At 35.4% G+C, this 20,171-nt stretch overlaps 1 protein-coding gene across 1 annotated transcript in view; it reads left to right on the top strand.

Moving 5' to 3' along the window:
- LOC150087777 (ATP-binding cassette sub-family A member 2-like) overlaps positions 1-20,171 on the top strand; it is a 487,681-nt gene that overhangs the window by 188,417 nt on the left and 279,093 nt on the right. Inside the window, exons 13-15 of the mRNA XM_090369199.1 lie at positions 1,623-1,751; positions 8,164-8,425; positions 16,430-16,602. Of these exons, the coding sequence (XP_090225325.1) occupies positions 1,623-1,751; positions 8,164-8,425; positions 16,430-16,602 (564 nt within the window). The remainder of the gene's footprint in view (positions 1-1,622; positions 1,752-8,163; positions 8,426-16,429; positions 16,603-20,171) is intronic.

The raw sequence follows: 20,171 nt of genomic DNA, 5'->3' as shown, positions 1-20,171 counted from the left end.
CAAAAACTAGACAAACTCTCATATGGAAAGGGTTTTTTTGGCTGATGCTATATAAGGTTGCTGTCTTGCATCATTTTCCACTACTACTAATAATACTAGTACAGTAGTTGAAAGTACTGGCTGCCAAGAATAAATCCATAGAACAAAGCTAATTAAGATTTCAAAAGAAAGGAAACACTTTTCAAAAGTCAAATATAGTTTACCTCTACTTAAATGTAATCAATTCAGAAACCAATTTATTAGCACTATTTTGCATCAAATTGAAATGGCCAAATTTTGCAAAAAAACAAAACAAAACTGTCTTCTTAAAGATATTCAGATTTTATACTATTACAGTTTTTGAATAGTTGTATTTCAGATATTCTACCTGTAATAACAAACTAGAGCTGATTGATTAGGCATGATATTTATTTTAAATAAAATGTAAATTTCAAATGCATATAGTGAGCCACCACATCAGTGGCAACTCACTGGAATGTTGACAACATACAACTTATAGTAATATCCTTTAACTCAACTAGAGTTTTCAGTATTTTATTAATAGACTCTATTCTTTAAATATCTCCCATGACCAAAATTGCTAGGACTGAAATCAAATGAGTGAGGTGTCAAGTGTTTGGAAAATTGCATGAAATGAGGTAGTTGTTGGTGAACATACCAAAATATAGTTGTGTCACAAAATGAGAAACATGGGCAGTTTACTATCCTGCATGAATATGTTCGAACACAGTGTTCTTGAAGAACATGAACATGCACCTTTCATGGAATGTGAGACCATGACATTTAGCTTTGAAAATTAATGGCCTCTTGATGAAATTAGTTGTGAACATACACCACAAAACAGCACAAAAATTAAAGTAACATTTTGTGAAAAGTATGAAGTGACCTGTCCCATATTGGAAATGATGCATAAAGACTAGATGTTTAAGCACTAAAATTCCAGAACATGCATTTATGGCTTTATTTTAAATGATTGTTAATAGGCAAAAGTTACATTTATTATCTGTTAGTGTTACAGTGGATACCATACTAGTGGGTGCCTCCGTAGCCAGGTGGGAAGGAGCAGCAGTGCGTAGCACACGCTTCTTGATTAGAAGTGGGGGGTTCGAGCCCATCACCACCAAATACGGAGGATGCGGAAAGGTCAGGGAATGACCACCGCATATCCCAGAGCAATATGGCCTTAGTTGCTAATGCTCCTAAAAACCAAATAACAAACAAACAAACCATACTAGTGTTAATCCTGCAAAGCATAAAATACAGTGACACAAGTTTGTTTTACAAAGTTCATGCAACATGCAATTTTATTCATTATAATAGGTAACCGAGTTTCCATTGTATTTTCTTATTGTTTTTTTTTTTTTTTTAACTGACTATCAAATTCATGAGTACAGTTAACTTTTTTATTTTTAATGTTAATTTTATCTTAGAGATTTTTCTTTTAAGCACCACATGGGAAGTTGATACATATGCAGTTAATTGAAAAATTTTACACATTTACAGTAAGGCAGTTACAACCTAATAGTTTTTGATTTTTACTTTTATATTTTACTTTTTTTATTTTTTATAATGTATACATTTATGGTTTTACATTAAATATTTATGTTACCATTAATTTCTAGGCAAATGAAACATTTGAACTTCTAGACACTGTAACTCAGTATGCCCGCAAAATGTTAAATATATCAGAAGAAATAAGGATATACTTAGCACAAAATAGTACCAGCCATTCTCTGTCTGTATTAAGACATGTAAGTATTGACCATTTTATACTATTTTAGTTCACTCAATTAGCTGAGACTGGTTTATGCTGAATTCATTTGTATCAGCCAAGATATGTAATAATCCAAAAATATGAAAAGAAAAATATATTAATGATAATAATAAAAGTATTTAAATTCACAAACTTTTCTTATTTTTTAGTTAAATAAGAAAAATGTATTTAGAGATTATATCCTTAAGGTATTGAATGCAGCTTACATTTGTGCTAGAAAATTTAATGTCCATATTATCAATAAATACCAGATGAATTTTTTCCAATTTTTTGAAGTAATTATATTAAGAAAATACGGCTCTCTGATATATTATCATATCCTGCAGAGCTGCAATACTAAAAATTTATTTTCTTAGAATTAAAAATTAATGCCTCTGTTTGTTTAGTTATCAGGTCATTCATAAATAATGCCATTTTTCTCCCTTTTTCAAAATAAAAACATAGCTACATCATATAGTGTTAATCAAGCTATGTTGACCTCCACTCTCTGTGACTTTCTGCCACCTTCCTAAAAGCATATCAGTACATTTGTTTAAATTTCAGAATATTTTCAAAATCTTTCTGTTTGCATAGTTTTATTCTGTACATAGCATTAAGCAAACTGGGTTTTCTGCTTAGTTCTTTGGTATGGCACTGCTCTAAATAAAAAGCACTGTTCCATTAAAGAAGTGTATTCCTCTTTATTTAAAATGTATTCGATATATTTTGGTCTTAATTTTTTTTTGATAAAAAAGGACTCAAAATGTAAAAAAAAAAAAAAAAAAATTGCTGGTAGAAGAAAGCAGTTTATAACAAGAGATAAGCATAAATTCACCATGGTTTCAACTTTTTTTTTTTTTGGGATTTATAATCATCATCAAGGTAAATAGTGTCTGAAGACCTTAACAGCCCAATAACAAGGTACACTGATGAGCCAAAACATTATGACCACTTACCTAATATGATGTGGTCCTCCATGTGCAGCCAAAACAGCTCATACCTGGCGAGGCATGGATGCTACAAGATTTCTAAATGTGTCTTGTGGTATCTAGTACCAACGTGTAATCAGCAGATCCTTTAACTTCTGTAAGGTCCGTGGTTGAGACGCCGCAGATCGGAGGTGCTGTTCCAACACAAACCACAGATGCTTGGTTGGATTAATGTCTGGGGAATTTGGAGGCTAGGGCAATACCTAGAAGTCTTCCTCATGTTCCGTGAACTAGCCTCGAACAATCTCGGTGGTGTGGCATGGTGCATTATCCTACTGAAAGACAGCACCTCCAGAGGGGAAGATTGTTGCCATGAAAGGGTGTACCTCGTAAGCAATGATGTTTAAGTAGGTGGTAGACATCAGAGTGCCCAGCATATGGATGACTGGACCCAGGGTATCCCAGTAGAATATCGCCCAAAGCATAACACCACCGCCACTGGCTTGTTTTCATCCCACAGTGCATCCAGGCACCATCACTTCCCCAGGTAAACAATGCATACGCACCCGGCTGTCTTCGTGTGCAACAGAAAACATGATTCATCTGACGAGATGACCTTCTTCCAATCACTCAAGGTCCAGTTTCGATGCTCATGTGCCCATTGTAAGTGCTGTCGTCGGTGAACTGTGGTTAGCATGGGCACTCAGTGCAGCCTGTGGCTATGCAGCTCCATTATCAGCAGGGTTCATTGTGCTATGTGTTGTGACACATTATTCCCATCACCAGCATTCCAATTACCAGTGAGTTGCGCCACAGTTGCCGTTCTGTTGCCATGTACCATTTGGGAGAGCCTTTGCTCTCCTCGAGCGTTGATGAGCCGTCGTCATTCAACACCTCACCAGCGGTTCTCGGGTTTTCCCTCCTCGGACCACTTTCGGTAAGTACTAACCACGGCTGACCGTGAGCACCCCCACCAGCTGTGCTGTTTCGGATATGCTCTGACCCAGTCGTCTGGCCATTACAGTTTGGCCTTTGTCAAACTCTTAAGTCTGCTGCCTTTCCCTTCTGAAGAACAAGAGTAACACTGATTAACAGAGCTCAGTATTAGGTGTTTTTTTTTATCATGTCCTAACATGCTCACGTGCTGTAGTTCACCTGCAGTTGCTTCGATTTGCATAATGACTCGCTGGTCATAATGATTTGGCTCATCGGTGTATATCCACAATATGTGGGATGGCGTGTAGCAGGTGAAATAAACTAAAGTAACATACTTGAGTTTATTTTGCTTACTGTTCTCATTGTTACTTGAATACAATTTATTTGAGTTTAACTGTCTTACCAATGCGAATATATCTCATTGCTGAGTTGTTCAAGCCTTCACTGTGTACCTATTTACTGATGAGATGCCAAATAGGGTATCTGTGGTATGAGTAATGGAATTACTCATACCACAGATACCCTTTAGATGGGGATCCTGATTGAGGTTTATTAGGTCTGAAAGGGGTTAATAAAATGAATGAAGGCAGAACTTTCACTGTTATAAAAAATTCCAGAATGAGGGGCCACAAATTCAAATTACAAGGGAAGAGGTTTAGTATAGATTGTAGAAAGTTTTCTTTTAGCCAATGAGTTGTTGCCCACTGGAACAAATTTCCTCCACTGGTAGTTGAGGCTGATAGTTTAAAGAAATTCAATGGTCAACTGGATAGTTACCTATGTGAATAGGGAAGTGCATAATTTGTATTTTCTTATCTTCTATTTTTTTTTTTTCCCAGTACAGCAAAATCCTATGGCTTCCTTACGCTATATGGCTATACTAATACTAAATATGCTTAAAATAAATAGTAGTATACTTCTCTCTCAGAGCAGTATACCTTTTATATTTAGAATGGTGCAGTACCAAGTCAACTTGGGGCAAAGTGCCTTTGTAGTATGAGATTGATGCACTAAATAGCTAACCAAGCTTGCTCTCTTTGCTTTTTTCCCTAAATTTAATTGAATTCCTCTCTCTTTGAAGCCAAAAAAGACTTTTTTTTGGCTTCAAAGGGAAACTTTTTTTCCATCAAGATAATGCTGTAAATTTCTGAATAGGTGGTAATCTTATGATGCAAGGTGTGAAATAGATCAGATTGAGTTTTTGGACAAGTTCTTCAACAGTGACGAGATATTTTGTAAATATTGCTACCAGCAAGTCATCATCATCTGAACATATCAACCTGAATACACTTCATTAGCTAATCTTCACCAGACCCAAACTTCCAAAACAACTATTGATGTTTCTTTGCATTTATTTTCTTTGCCTTTAATGGTTTTTGTGGCTTCCCTTTCTTTAATTAATGAATGTATTCTTCTGACACCTCTTTGTGTTGCTTTTAATGTCTGGAAATATGCAACAGTATTAATGAGTTAAAACTTCACTTAGACCACTGTGTGAACTAGAGGATTTTATTTTCAGTTGGATCTAATTCTTTCAAGGTTGAGGAAGGGGAGTATTTTTATAATCTCAACAGAGCAGATACAGTATAAAAATGCCTTTCAGTAAGAATACACATTTCTCTGTTGGATGTTTAGTATTAGCCTTATAGTGCAAGGAAACCACAGCCTTTTGTTGCCCTGATTGGTAAGTTAAATAAAAATATATATATACAGTGGACTTCCGTATTTTGGTTCGCTGTGTGATCAAATCACTTTACGATGGGCTCTCCATAATAAAATACCATTGACTATATGATATATGGTAAGCGTCCATCAATGTGATCATGTTTGTGAATTGAATTTTAATTCTATTAAATGGCAATTCTAATAAGCAAAAATAGGAGGGATGGTATCCACTGGCTATAAAAGTAAAGATATAAAGCACAAATTTACACTTTATTACCTTACCAATTAACAAAATTAAATGTGAAAATCGGAAAAATATTTTCCACAGGTTAGCAAAATAAAAATAAATTTATGCTTATGTACATGGCTTAATTAATACTGTAATATGTACATACTAACTAATTGATGTTTTTGTTCACTGGATTTTTTTTTTTTTTTTTTTTTTTGGGTTGTAAAATTTGAAACAGTAAAAAAAGATAAGCAATCAATAAAAAAAAGGACATAGCATGCACAAATTGCAACTAACATGATATGGAGTAACAAGTTTAGGAAGCCTAAAAAATAGTAATGAAGAGAAGATTCTGAAACTTTATTTACGCTTTTATATGATTGAAGATGTCATTAAAGAGGAAACACATTTCGCCATAATAACCTAAAAACCCAGACAATTCCAGTTATCGGTATTATCGCAAATGCAATAAGATTGACTTTACTGCCTGTTTATCCACCAAATACGGAGGATGCGGAAAGATCAGGGAATGACCACCACATATCTCCGGAGCAATATGGCCTTAGTTGCTAATGCTCCTAAAAACCAAAAAACAACAACTACCCATTTATAATTGATTGCACTAACAGAAAAGCCCAATAAACCGGAAACTGCAAAAATTGTTTTTATTGTTTTATGGTAGTGACCTCCAGAAATGTGCTTTAGAAAAAGATTGCAAAGGTGTTTGAAATCGAGTCTCATAACTGAATATATAATGATGAGGTGTAGTGCATTTTAATGATTTGAATTGATTTTTTGAAATTTGTATTATTATTATTATTAGCCATAAGGTACAAGGAAGCCTGAAGCTTATGCTGCACCAGCTAAAAAAAAAAAAAAAAAGAAATCCCGTGTTACCCTGAGAGAGAGAGAGAGAGAGAGAGAGAGAGAGAGAGAGAGAGAGAGAGAGAGAGAGAGAGAGAGAGAGAGTGTCAGAAGTAGAAGGGAATCGCCAAGAAAGTAAGAAAGAGAAGAATGATGATATCCAGCTCAGGACCCTGGGTTTGCCAAGCCCATACTCACCAGATGTGAGTATGGGATAGAATCAAATCTACCCCTGGGGTAGATTTGATTCTATAAAGCAACTGATTCTACTAACCAGTGATCATTTTAACCTACGCCTATTATTTCAGTTTATGATGGGCTTACGATTATCTCTGACCGGATCATGTGGTCCATCCCCTCAGCCAATAGCAGCATTTGTAAACGTGTTGGCTGTGTGTTTTGTTTTTGCATTCCTTAGTTGAAGTAATTTTTTATGTTATGCTTATTTGACATAAATTTACTGTATTGGATTTGTGTACATACAACATTGTGTAAGCTGATATGGCCCCTAAAAAGTGCAGTAAGAAGAAAATTTCAACTTCCAAGGTCTTGGAACGAATTACCAAAAAACAATATGTTATTGGATTCACATTACGATATTTTCATGATACAATGGTGTCTCTGAAATGGATTAATATTGTAAAGTGGGAGTCCACTGTATATTAACAGCAAAAATAAAAATTAAGTATATAAAAAATAAAAAGAAAATACACAACTTATATGTTTCTCTCTTCATGTACATGTCTAACTGACCTTTGAATTTCCTCAGGCTGTCAGTCTCAACCACCCACAGAGATAATTTATTTTAGCAATTATCAACTTGCTGGCAAAAGAGAACTTCCTATATTTCAGTCTAAATTTCTTTCCCCATGAATTTAATTTATGTCTCCTAGTTCTGAATCATTTATCAGTGACAATTTTGCACTCATTCATCTTATTATCCCCTCTCATAGCCTTATAGACCTTAATCAGGTCCCCATCCAGGATACCTTGTTTCCAAGCTCTGTAACTTACGTTCTTTGATGTCTGTCCACATATAGGTACTCTTTTGCAGATCTCACCAAGCAAGTTGCTTGTGCCTTTGAATTCTTTCAAGGTGTTCACTGTCTTTTTCAAGTGTGGTCTCCATACTCGGACACAGTATTCTAACTGTAGTCTTACAGTTGCATTATACAGTGTGATTTATGACCTCCCTATCCCTACAAGCAAACATTAGATTAATTGTCAATAGGACACCATGGGCCTTTCCTCGGCACCCGCCTACACTAACTGGAGAACTTCATGTCTGACTATATCATAACTCCTAAATCCTTCTTCCTCCACATTTTATTTATTTTTTTTTAATTTGACCCTACAAAGTGTATGTTCTTTTGGGATTGTTATTCCCCAATTATAATACCTTGCATTTTGCTGCATTAAAACATAGCCATCATTTTTTTCTTACCATCCTTTTTCTTACCATCCTACAATCCAAGCCATCCTGAAGGAGTGCCTCTTGGTGTAGATCATTTACTACTCTCCAAATCTTCATATCATCTGCAATTTTGACATCATATCTCTCTCCCTTTGTTGATCATGAAATTAATGGTGCATAAGGAACTCTGGCTCAGAAGAAGAAGAAGAATACAGTATTAGTTTTTTGACATTTTACAAATTCAGCCCATTGTTGTAAGTCAAAACCAACTGGGAAGATTCCTGTTGACTGAAATAATAATAAGGTGGATAATTAATTTAAATTGTTAGTTATTATGATGATCTAATATAATTGTTTTGGTTCTTTCTTTTAGATCAAGAAAAACTTAAAAACATACCCACTTGTGTTACAAATGTTCAACAGTTTGTCTCTTCAGAAATTTGCATTGAACTCAACTGTAGTAAATAAAGAAGTGTTTCTTCAAAGGTTAGATGTTATTGATAATGCAGCTTGCAGTTGGATTTCTCTTATGTCTGGACTGAGTTTGAATATGTTCAGAGGGTTCAAAAACGAAGTTGATCTACAAAAGTATTTTAGACATCAAGCTTATTTTGATAATGTAACTGTCCTTGCCAGTGAGTATTTTTTTTTTTTTGGTACTTAGTCATTGTTTTAGAAAATGTTTTTAAATTTTTCATATTTTGATTTTATTTTATTGTAATGTGCAAACTTACAGAAAGTACTCTAATTAAGATCCAGATCGTTACGCAAAAATAATTTAATAGCACTATATGTTGTTTGGCTTCTTTTCTTTCAACAAGTGCGATTACTAAAACACACATCACGATAATGTTATGAAGTTAATACCATGTTGTATTCCAGCATATAAGTCTACCTTTGAGGCACTAAAAATTGTCTTAAATTTTAATGTTTACTTGTATAACTATAAAAATACAAAATCCTAAGCTTGAATTAAAGCCATGCAACTGGTGTTAAAAAAAAAAAGATATGAATTAATATTGATACTGATATATTTGTAAATTAATACCAATCAATATATTTATTTTATATATATTTTTGCAATAAATATATATTTATTGCAAATTTCTGATTTTCTTGTTGAGTTCTTGAAAAGTAAACTCTTGAGATTGTTATTTTCTTATAACAAACATTCTTCTGTATTGACGTATTATTTTAAGAGAAACCAAGTTGCAGTACAGCACTAAACAGGAAACGAGGAATGGTTGGTTACATAATCAATGCAGGATCCTTTAAGCACATTGCCATGTCATCACCTATGCCTGTAGATTTTCATTTTGTGACTTTCTGCAGAAGGAAGTACTTATAAACTTGCCACCACAAGTAAACTATAAAAATAGTTTGCTGTTAGTGTAACCTTTTAAAAAAAGAAGAAAAAGAAGACACTGACTGTAGTACCACACAGTTGGTATGTTAATCTAGTCTTACTGCTACCCATATATAGTATCTTGTGTTTGTCAATATTAAACTTCAATTGCCATTTCTCAGCCCAACTGCCTAATTTTATAGATCATGTTGCAGTAGATTATGTTGATTACTGTCATTAACCACAGTTATCAGATGTATAATCTGAAAACCTAGACATTAAGGCCTGATATATCTTCATTAGTGTAATTTATACATATAGAAAAAACAATAGCCCATCACTGAATCTTGGGGAACTCCACTAATAACCACTCTGTCTTTTCAGACTTAATCATCCCTTTATCCATAGCAGTAACTTACCCTTAGTGCAACAGTGTCAAAAGCTTTTCTGGAATACAACTATGTATCAAAATTATTTTCTTTTGATTACTGCATCGTAATAGCCAGTCATATCGGTCAAACAAGATTGCCCCTTAACAAATACATTCTGTGATTGTAGTACAGGGTGATTCAAAAAGGACTTTACAACTTCGTAAGTGTATAGAAATTTATTCAGGAGACTTATAATTTATTGAACTGTCATATTGTAGCAAAATACATCAAGTTTTACCTAGAACAGTCATTTTGGTTCGATGTGACTGCCATTGGTGATACGGCAGACATCCCATCTGAGCTCAATTTTCTCCCAAATTCGACGTAACATATCTGGTGTAACTTCTGTAACTGTGGCAGTGATTTTAGTTTTGAGCTCGGCAAGATTGGTAGGTAAGGATGGAGCAAACACTCGATCTTTAATGAAGCTCCATAGAAAAAAAGTCTAGAGGTGGCCATGTTAACGACCCTGCTAGACCAATCCACCGACCTGTGAAAGTAGCCATTTTTAAAATGCAAGCCACTGGTGCTCATGGTAACAAAATTCGTTACTACGGCACTGCATTAGTAAAGCTTTGTTTTTTACTACAATATGACAGTTCAATAAATTATATAAGTCTCCTGAATAAATTTCTATACACTTACAAAGTTGTAGTCCTTTTTGAATCACCCTGTATAACTGCATTCCTGTCTACATGGTCTTGCATTACTAATTTAACTAGTCACTCTATCGTTTGCCCTGTTAGCTTAGCTTCTGTTCCAGGGGGGAAATCATGGAATCAAAGGGTGTAATTATTTATGTTATCCTTTGATCCTCCTTTGTGTATTGGAACCACATCCACACATCCCCAATCCACAGGGACCTCCCTTGAATCCAAAGATTCTTTCATAATTATGGCTAAGGGTTTGCTTACTTACATGCTGTTTTCCTTAATATAATTGGATAGATCCATCCCCCTGGGTACCTTTATGTTTAGCTTCAACAATTTCTCTTTCACTTTTCTCTCAGTTATCACAAAATCATTTACCTCCCTATTATAATTTGTTAAACTTCTGGCATTATGGAACCCCCAGGGGCTCCCATCTAGTGAGTATGGGCTTGGCACACCCAGGGTCCTTGGCTGGATATCATAATTTTTCTCTTTCTTGGTGATTCCCTTCTACTTCTGATACTTGCTATCCCTCTCTCTCTTTCACATTTTTTTTACGTTAAAAATGATTTTATTGGTGTTATGTGGGAAAAAAAGCGTTACGTTACCTAGAAATCGCCACGAAACCCAATGCACATGCATTGTATTTGTTGCGTGTAGTGATGCAACAAGCAAAATCCACGTGCCCAAGAAAACTCAATTGTACGCAACAAGTGCAGTGATGCAACAAGTACAATCGAGCAGCGATGCACTACATTTTAGCATTAGTAGAGGCATGCGATGCAAGAAAGCAAGCTTTTGCAGCATTAGCCAAAAAAACCCCTCCCATTTCACACGTCCATTTGTTCCAAATATCTGTCCAGCTCAGCCTTAAATTTATTTAGGCTATCAACTTCCACAACAAAAGATGGAAGTCTGTTCCACTAATCAACTACCCTCTGGCTAAAGGCAAACTTCCGCACATCTATCCTACAACTGTCTTTCCTCAATTTGAATTTATGCCCTCTCAGGTGATTTTTCTGAGCAAGAGGAAGAATCCCATCAGTATTCATCTTGCTCAACCCATTCAAGAACTTTTCTGACCACCTCAATCAGATCACTTCGCAGGTGCCTACTCTTCAGGCACTGCAATTTGCAGAACTTGAGCCTTCTTGGTAAGAGCACCCCTTTGTTCCCCTCACCAATCTTGTTGCCCTTCTTTGTACTCATTCCAGCAACTCTGCATCCTTCCTAAAATAAGGCTACCACACCTAGAATACTGTACACAGTACTCTAGGTGTGGCCTGACCATTGCCTTGTACAACGGGATAATCACCTCCCTGTCCCTGCTAGCAAAATTCCTATATGTCATTGACAAGACTCCATGACCTACCCTGGCAGCCCGTCTACTGCTCAGCAAACTTCATATTTGACTGCACAATTACCCCCAGGTCTTTTCACTTTCCACTTCCCTGAGTGTAGTACCACACAGTTGGTATGTTTCTCTTCGGTTATTGCTACCCATATGCAGTACTTTGCATTTGTCAATGTTAAACTTCAGTTGCCACTTCTCAGCCCATTTTCCCAACTTATATAGATCCAGTTGGAGTAGCATACTGTCTTTACTGTCGTTAACAATCTTGCCAATCTTTGTGTCATCTGCAAACTTGGATATTAAACCTGATATACCTTCATCAATATCATTGATAAATATACAAAACAACAGTGTGCCCAACACCGAACCCTGGGGAACTCCACTAATAGCATTTGTTCACGAAGAGCAGTGTCCATTGATTACCATTCTCTGTCATCTCCCAGTCAACCATTCCTCTGCTTTATCCACTGTAGAAACTTTACCCTTAATGCCATTCATACCTCTCCAATTTGTACAGCAGTCTTCCATGTGCAACAGTATCAAAAGCTTTCCTGAAATTCAAGTATATGATATCAAAATTTTTTTTGGCATATCAGTTCCTTTGTGACCACATCATAGTATCCAATCAAATTGGTCACACAAGACCTCCCTTTAAAAAACCCATGCTGTCTTAACTATTACTGCAGTCTTGTCTATATGATCCTGCAATGCTTTTACCAGTGATTCCATTATTTTACCCAGAATAAGTTAAACTAACAGGGCTATAGTTACTTGTGTCACCTTTTGAACCCCCCTTTGTGTATTGGTGATATATTTGCACACCTCCATTCCATGGGGACCTCCCCTGAGTCGAAGGAAGCTCTCATAATTATGGCTAGGGGATTGCTTACTTCCTTTGTGTGTAATATGTGATATGTGGGCAATATGTGAAAGATAAACATTTACCTAGTCAATCTGTACTTATTATATCAGCATAATGATTAATCCACGAGTGACTGTGCCAAAATCTACAGCCCAGCATTCGAAGGAATATCGTGAAAGAAAGAAAGGGAAGTTGGACAGAAATGTGAATCCAGATGAAATACAACAAGAGTGTTTTGTTATGTTTGGGAGTTCTCAAACTGCTCCCAAAAAAACTCGAAATAATAATGAAGTAATATCGTGAATGGAAGAAAAGGAAATTAGAAATTCAAACTATTCCAAATCATAATGAAATTTAACCAAAGGATTCTACTATGACTGATACTTATCAGGAATCTAAAACTCCAGCAGAATGAATGAAGGAATATCGTGCACAAAAAAAGCAAAATTAGAAATAGCTAATAATGAGATTCCTGATTATATCCCTATAGTGTCTACACGAGCTGACAGTGAGTTTGAAAAACTAGTGTACAAAAATCCATTTGGATTTAGTTGTAATGTTTGTGATTGTTTATGGTTTCAATTAAATTTGAAACCATTTCCAACAACTTCATATGAATTACTTCAAAATGAATTTCATTTACAAGAAGTGAGTACTTTCGTGATGTGTAATACATGTCATAATTCATTAAAAGAGGGACAGATACCAACTATGGCCACGTCAAATGGATTTATATATCCTACTCATTTGCCTGCACTGGATGTTGTAACTGAGTGTTTGATATCACCACGATTACCCTTTATGCAAATTCATCATTTACGTTATGAACACGGACAATATGGGATCATTGGACAAGTAATAAATGTACCAGTTAATGTAAATACGATGGTTCATCGATTACCTAGAGAATTAGATGACGATTATGCCATTAATGTACATATAAAACGAAGACTCATACATAAATCATCATATTTACAAGGATGTGTGCAGAAGAAAATATGGTTACAGTATTTGATAAATTCACCTTTGTATAAATTCTATGGCATAAAAGTGAATGACGATTTCTTTGGGGACAAATAATGATAGTGAACAGGAACATTCAGATGAAATTTTGGAACCTGTCAACAATGATGATTAACTATTGTTAATTCAACAACAAACAAACATTATTATGGTCTGAAGATAAATATTCATGTATAGCACCGTCAGAAATCATCTCCAACAAGTTTCATATTTGATATACATGCAGAAGAACTTTCTTTTCCAGCTATATATTTGGGACATGCACGAAAATTTAAAAATGGATTGAAAATTGCTCCTGTTATGATGGTATCGAGTGAAATTTGTGGATCTGATCATCGTGGAGTAACTTCCCAACATTTGCTATGCATGGCAATGAAAATTATGTGAATGCGTACTGCAGAAAATTTGCAAATTGCATTTAAATCTACAAATGCTTTAGTTGCAGATGAAACCCATGAAATGGTTGCACAAGATTTATACCATGGATATTATTCTGAAGAACAATTAGCAAGTATGTGAAATAAAATTCATAAGATGTCAGTGACTGAAACTGCAAGACTTCCATACATTCTACCATTATTGAAAGGAAAACTGTACACTATTACTACAAATATAGATGTGGTCGATGGGTTGGTAAACGGTACAATCAGTACTGTAGTATATTTTTAATTTGAGGACGATGAAACAGTTAAACGAGTATGGATGAAATTTCCTGAGTTAAAAATAGTACATAACCTACAATCTCGTTATAAACAATATGTGAAAGATAAACATTTACCTAGTCAATGCGTACCTATTATAAAATGATCAACTGTGATTCCATTCAAGAACAATAGGAAATTAACATGTAGACGTACACAATTTCCTTTAGTATGTGTTTGTGCTTTGACTATACATAAATCTCAAGGAGGGACCTCAACAAAGTTGTATATAACCATTCCAACGTGTGACTCAGTTTCAAAGGTCGGATGTTCATAGTGGTGGTGTTGTGATATATCAACGTGAAGGTTCAGCTATCATCAGTACACCTCATATCTTTGCACAACATAATAGCAGCAATGCGACAGTGGTATCAGATGAAATTGGAGACATTTGTGGATCTTTGTGCAAATTCAATAGTGAATCTATTTTCATCATTGCCATATACATCACTCCAGGGATGTCGTTAGATATAATTCAAGGTGCCTCTGTAGCCAGGTGGGCAGGAGCAGCAGTGCGTAACACACACTTCTTGATTAGACCGGAGTTTGAGCCCGTGACGTATGCGCCAATAAAACCCAAATCAACCAACCAACCAACCAGCCCGTGACCACCAAATACGGAGGATGTGGAAAGGTCAGGGAATGACCACCGTATATCCCCGGAGCAATATGGCCTAAGTTGCTAATGCTCCTAAAAACCAAATAACAACAACAACATATAATTCATAAACAAGAATTTGATGCCGGATTCCATTGAAGGTGCAAAATTATTGGAAGAGCCACTGGATCGTATACCTATAGTTCTTGCTGGTGATTTCAATCTAGAATTAAATTCTGAGGCTGGAAAGAAGTTTTGTAAATTTATGAAAGATGTCTTCAATTTAAAAGTCTTCTATTTAAGTGTATCCCATTCCTGTAAAAGCAGTCTCTCCTTTTCACAAGCACAAATCTGTTTAAAAAAAATTCTACCCTGTGAGCCTTGCACAGTCTCCAGGATCAAATTGATTGACAAGGTCTCTCATCATGTATTCCCTCCTGGCATGTCTAGCAGTTCATGCTTAATTTTATTACACTCTGTGCACCAAACAGACACAAAGACATCCCTTTTGGCTATGTCATACCTTGTTTTAGATCGTCATCAAACAGTGAACAAGTAATTCATTTTGTAATGCTATGGTTTGTAGAAGAACTGCCCATTCATTTCTCCCCCAAGCCACAGCATTCCTGCTAGGTTGAGCCTTTTGCTTTGCTGCTCTAGTTTGAGGCATGATTTCTGTTCAATTTAATTTGAGAACACTAAAAAACAAGAGATACCTAAATGCATAATATGCATTATGCTACTACCAAATTTACATTATTATGTATATACTACACTGTTTACCTTTTTACAAAGTTTACCTTATTATGAATAAGTTATGCTACCAAGTTTTAATATATACATTACAATTATAATATATATAATATATATATTACTCTTTCAAGTTTGTTATTATATTATGCTATACAGTTACATTCATAATGTTATAAATTAGTTAATAACATTACTGAAAAAAAAACTTATAGTAATTACACTCCTAAGAAACTACAAAAGAGAATGTGAAATAGCAATAGGAAAAGGAATACAAAATCACAATGCAGTTAACACTGATAATAGCAGCAACATTCCCTCTTACTTCGACATTTATTATTCACCAATTTTGGAAAGTTTTTACCTACTTCATCAAATTAATAACTGCACAACTTGTTTTAAATAAAAAATAAAACAAAAAACTAGTAATTTTTAAGTAATAAAAGGTCAGGTCAATAAAAGTTTATATAATGGTGCCTAGTCTCCAGATACTCTCAATCTAAGACCAGATACTCTCAATCTCAATCTTCATAGCCATCAGTAAATATGCAGTCTATATGTACTGTATAATGAAATGAATTTCTGGTCAAAGTTAATTTCATTATGTCTATAAGCATGAGAACTCTCTTTTTTGGATGAGAAATTTAAAAAGCCATTTTATTTTAAAAGCAACTCAGTGTTATTTTAATAAATAATCTATTTTTTTTAATACTCATTTGAAAGTAATAGATTATCTAGGAAAGTTATAAGTGTAATCTAAATGCCTGCCTTAAAATTTAAGCATTTAATTACATTGTTGCCTTTAAGAATTTTTCTAATGATACTGCTTGGTGAATGAGCTATTGAATTTCTGTCAGTGAATTTCTTAAGTGAATCTTAAGCCTATTAAAATTAATGCCCTGTTTCATTCTTTTTTCTTTTTAAGATGTCATCTTTAGCATGGAAAAAGATGGCTCCCTGCCTAATCATATGATTTATAAAATTCGACAGAATGCTTCATTTACTTCAACAACAAATTTAATCAGAAATCGATTTTGGTTTCCTGGTCCTCGTAACTGGGGATACGGATATTATCAGTTTGGATTTGTCTGGATCCAGGTATGAATCTAATATGTATATAGCTGGTGTGTGTTTGTGTGTGTGTGTGTGTGTGTGTGTGTGTGTGTGTGTGTGTGTGTGTGTGTGTGTGTGTGTGTGTGTGTGTGTGTGTGTGTTTTCAGCACTCCCTTGCTAAACTTTGAAATGAGGAATCCCTCTTAAAAAAGGAAAAGTCTTATGGAACAAAAGCACCCTGCTGAATTAATTTCTTGAAATTGCTGGCCTGTTAATACCAGTTGAATATACCAAAACAGACACAGTAATTGTCATTGATAGACTAGCAAAATTTCAAGAAGTTTTAACGTTTTTGCTCATAAGAACTTTTTTTATTTATTGTTTGTTTCCCCTACAGGTTTCTAAAGGCTATTACAGACCGTGTACTTTTGATCCAATTTTTATTTTATTTTATTTTTTGTTCTGAAATTTAAAGGGTATTTTTAGAATTGATTATCTTTAAAAACAACTCTTCGGACTGTTCTTGGTTTACATACCTGTAGTATCTGATATCACTGTTTGAAGGAATTGTGGAAGATTAGAATAGATGTCTAGTGGCAGCAAGCAAGTTCACCACTCGTTACTCATTTCTAGAGATCTAGGCTCAAATTTCATCAGAGACTGGTGTAATTTCTAAGATTCTCTTCTATCGGGGCTGTAGTTAGTTGCTATCAGGCAGAGGGAGTAGGGTATGCTACTCTGATCTACTCTGGATTTTTTAGCTTGCACAACATGCAAATCAGCCTGAGAATATGATATATCAGTATGAGTATGTCATAGACAATTAGTGATTTACTCATAAATTCAATGGTTAAGCCACAGCTTGAGTACTGCATATAGGCTTGGAGGCCTAATTTTAGGAAGTATGTAGACCTGCCGGAATGAGTGCAAAGAAGGACAACGAGATCGATGAGGGGAATGAAGGGGGTAGTCACACTAAGACAGGTCTCAGTTCTGGAAACTGCAGTGTCTGGAGACTAGCACCTGTAAGGTGATCTGATTGAGCTGTTTAAGGCTCTGAAGCTCAATGCTGATGGCATTCTTCCTTTTGCTCAGACTACACACGAGGGGGACATAAATTGAGGAAGGATGGTTGCAGAATAGATGTGCAGAGGTTTGCTTTCAGCCAGCAGTGGGTGGTTGATTGTTGGAACAAACTTCCATCTGTTGTTATGGAAGTGGGTAGTTTGACTTGACTAAATTCAAGGAGCAACTAGACAAATTTCTTGGATGGACACGTGAGGTTGGGAGATTTTTTTTTGGCCGACGCTTTATAGCTTGCTTTCTTTCATCATATGTCACTACTAATGCTAACTATAATTAGATAATATTAATAGTTTTAACATATTAGTGATGTGATGCCATGAAATTCGTGATATGAGTGTTAGTGCAAAGAGAAAATCCATCCCGTCTTGAAAGATTTATTTTCATTGGAGTGAGAAACAAGAACAAGGGATCACAAATATGATTTTAGAGAGTAATAGAAGACTCAATCTTGTGTGGTTTACTTTCAAGTAGCAAGTTGTAGATCATTGGAATAAATTGCCTGCCATGTGTTCAGGATGGAAAGTTTTGTAAAGTTTCAAATGGAATTGTATATCAATTTTTGGCAATGGAAAAAGTGAGAGAAAATTTTTTTTTTTTTGCTTATGCAGAAAAAAATCTGCTTCCTTGCATTATTTAGCCATTCTAATATCAATACTCTGATTTTCAAATTTCCTATGTTGAGTGTACAAAATTATGTATTTAAACATTTCTAATTTCATATTTGATACATAATATATAAACATATTTCTGCTTATATATTATGTATCAAAATATTCAAAAAACTTGTAAATAATAATGGAACCAACATTGAGGTAGCTGAAAAGAAATAAAAGATGATTAAAAAATGAGGGAATTGAGGAATACTGTTTGCCTATCGTGCATGATACAACAAAGAGAAAGAGTTGAAGCCAAGATATGCAGTGGTACTTGAGTAGCAACTCCAGGGTAGGGATGTTCTGTAATACAGCACAACCACCAATTTCAAGAAAATTACAGCTAATCTGACAAATGCAGTCATTAATCAGATTTAGTGGTAACTTGAGCTTGAATTGCAGACAAATCAAACATGTGTTGCTGCTGCACTTAAGGGCTATTAAAGCTAAAAATAATACTTTCCTCACACTCAAGTAATTTAAAAGCTTGAAAAGTAAAAAAATAAGAATTAGACAGCATATATATATATATGACCAGGGAATAGGACCAGGGTATGTCTGCCAGGGGCAAAGGTTGATGACGTTGTAGAGCGGATATCATCTTTTAAGGGCACAAAAGGTGATATAGTTGTACACGTTGGCACTAATGATATTAAGAGTAGGAGACCGGCGGAATTACTTAGCAAGTACAGGTCACTGTTGAAAAAAAGCCGTGAATTAGGGTTGAACTTGAAAGTGTCTGCAATTCTGCCCAGACACGATAGGAGGGAGTATATGATGAGAGCCTTGTCGATCAATTCGGCCCTGGAGGGATTATGCAAGGCTCAAGGGGTAGAATTTTTTTCAGCCTGGACTGTACTTGTTAACAGGAAAGATTGCTTCTACAGGGATGGGATACACTTAAATAGAAAGGGTGCAAGAATTTTTGCTGATGCTGTCGAGGCAGTGTTAGGTGGGTCGGAAAACTGCTAGTTGGGGGGGATACAAGGAATAATAGATTAACAGTAGCCACTGGCAGAGGTGGAAGTGATTCTTGCACTGCTTCTATTCAAATGAGCAGAAGTCTGAAAAACAAGATGCAGGATATTTCAGAGACTGCTGGTAGTCATTGCGTTACAAGTAAACACATGGGTTGTGTTAGGGTAGCTAAGAATAGAAACAGGTGCATGTATACCTGCGTGTACACCAATGCTAGGAGTTTGGTAAATAAATTTGATGAATTTGAGGTATTGCTCAAAACATCAAAGGCAGATATTGTTGGGATATCAGAGACGTGGTGTCACACAGATATAAGTAATGCGGAACTGGAATTTGGGGAATACAATGTATATAGAAAGGATAGACAGGACAGGAGGGGAGGAGGGGTTATGCTATTAATTAAGAAACACATAAAGTCAAAGGAAGTGAAGCCAGTTGACATCGCTGGACAGGGCAGTGTCGAGTCAGTTTGGTGTGACATAAGCATAGGGAAATCAAAATTGAGAGTAGGAGTGTGCTATAGGCCTAATGACTCTGATGAGTATAATAATATATTGTACAGGGAAATAGAGTGGGCCAGTAAATCAGAGAGTCTTATAATGGGGGATTTTAATTTCCCAGATATTGACTGGAATTTGTGGGTTGGTCACTCGCACACTAGCAAGGCTTTTGTGGATTTATTTGATGATTGTTTTCTACATCAGCATGTTCGTGAGGCAACAAGAGGGAGCAATACTCTTGATCTGATTATCAGTAGTGATTCTTCATGCATTAAGAACCTGCAGATAAATGAACCACTAGGTGGCAGTGATCACAGTGTGTTGAAGTGGGATTTACTCAAGGAGGTAACTACCATCAGAGGTAAAGGGAAGGGTTTTTGTTTTCGTAAAGGCGACT

The sequence above is a fragment of the Mastigoproctus giganteus genome, chromosome 3, assembly GCF_048544385.1.
Source record: "Mastigoproctus giganteus isolate SK-2022 chromosome 3, ASM4854438v1, whole genome shotgun sequence".
NCBI classification, from domain to species: Eukaryota; Metazoa; Arthropoda; class Arachnida; order Uropygi; family Thelyphonidae; genus Mastigoproctus; species Mastigoproctus giganteus.
The sequence above is the reverse complement of the archived record's forward strand: the minus strand, read 5'-3'. Positions and strand labels throughout refer to the sequence as shown.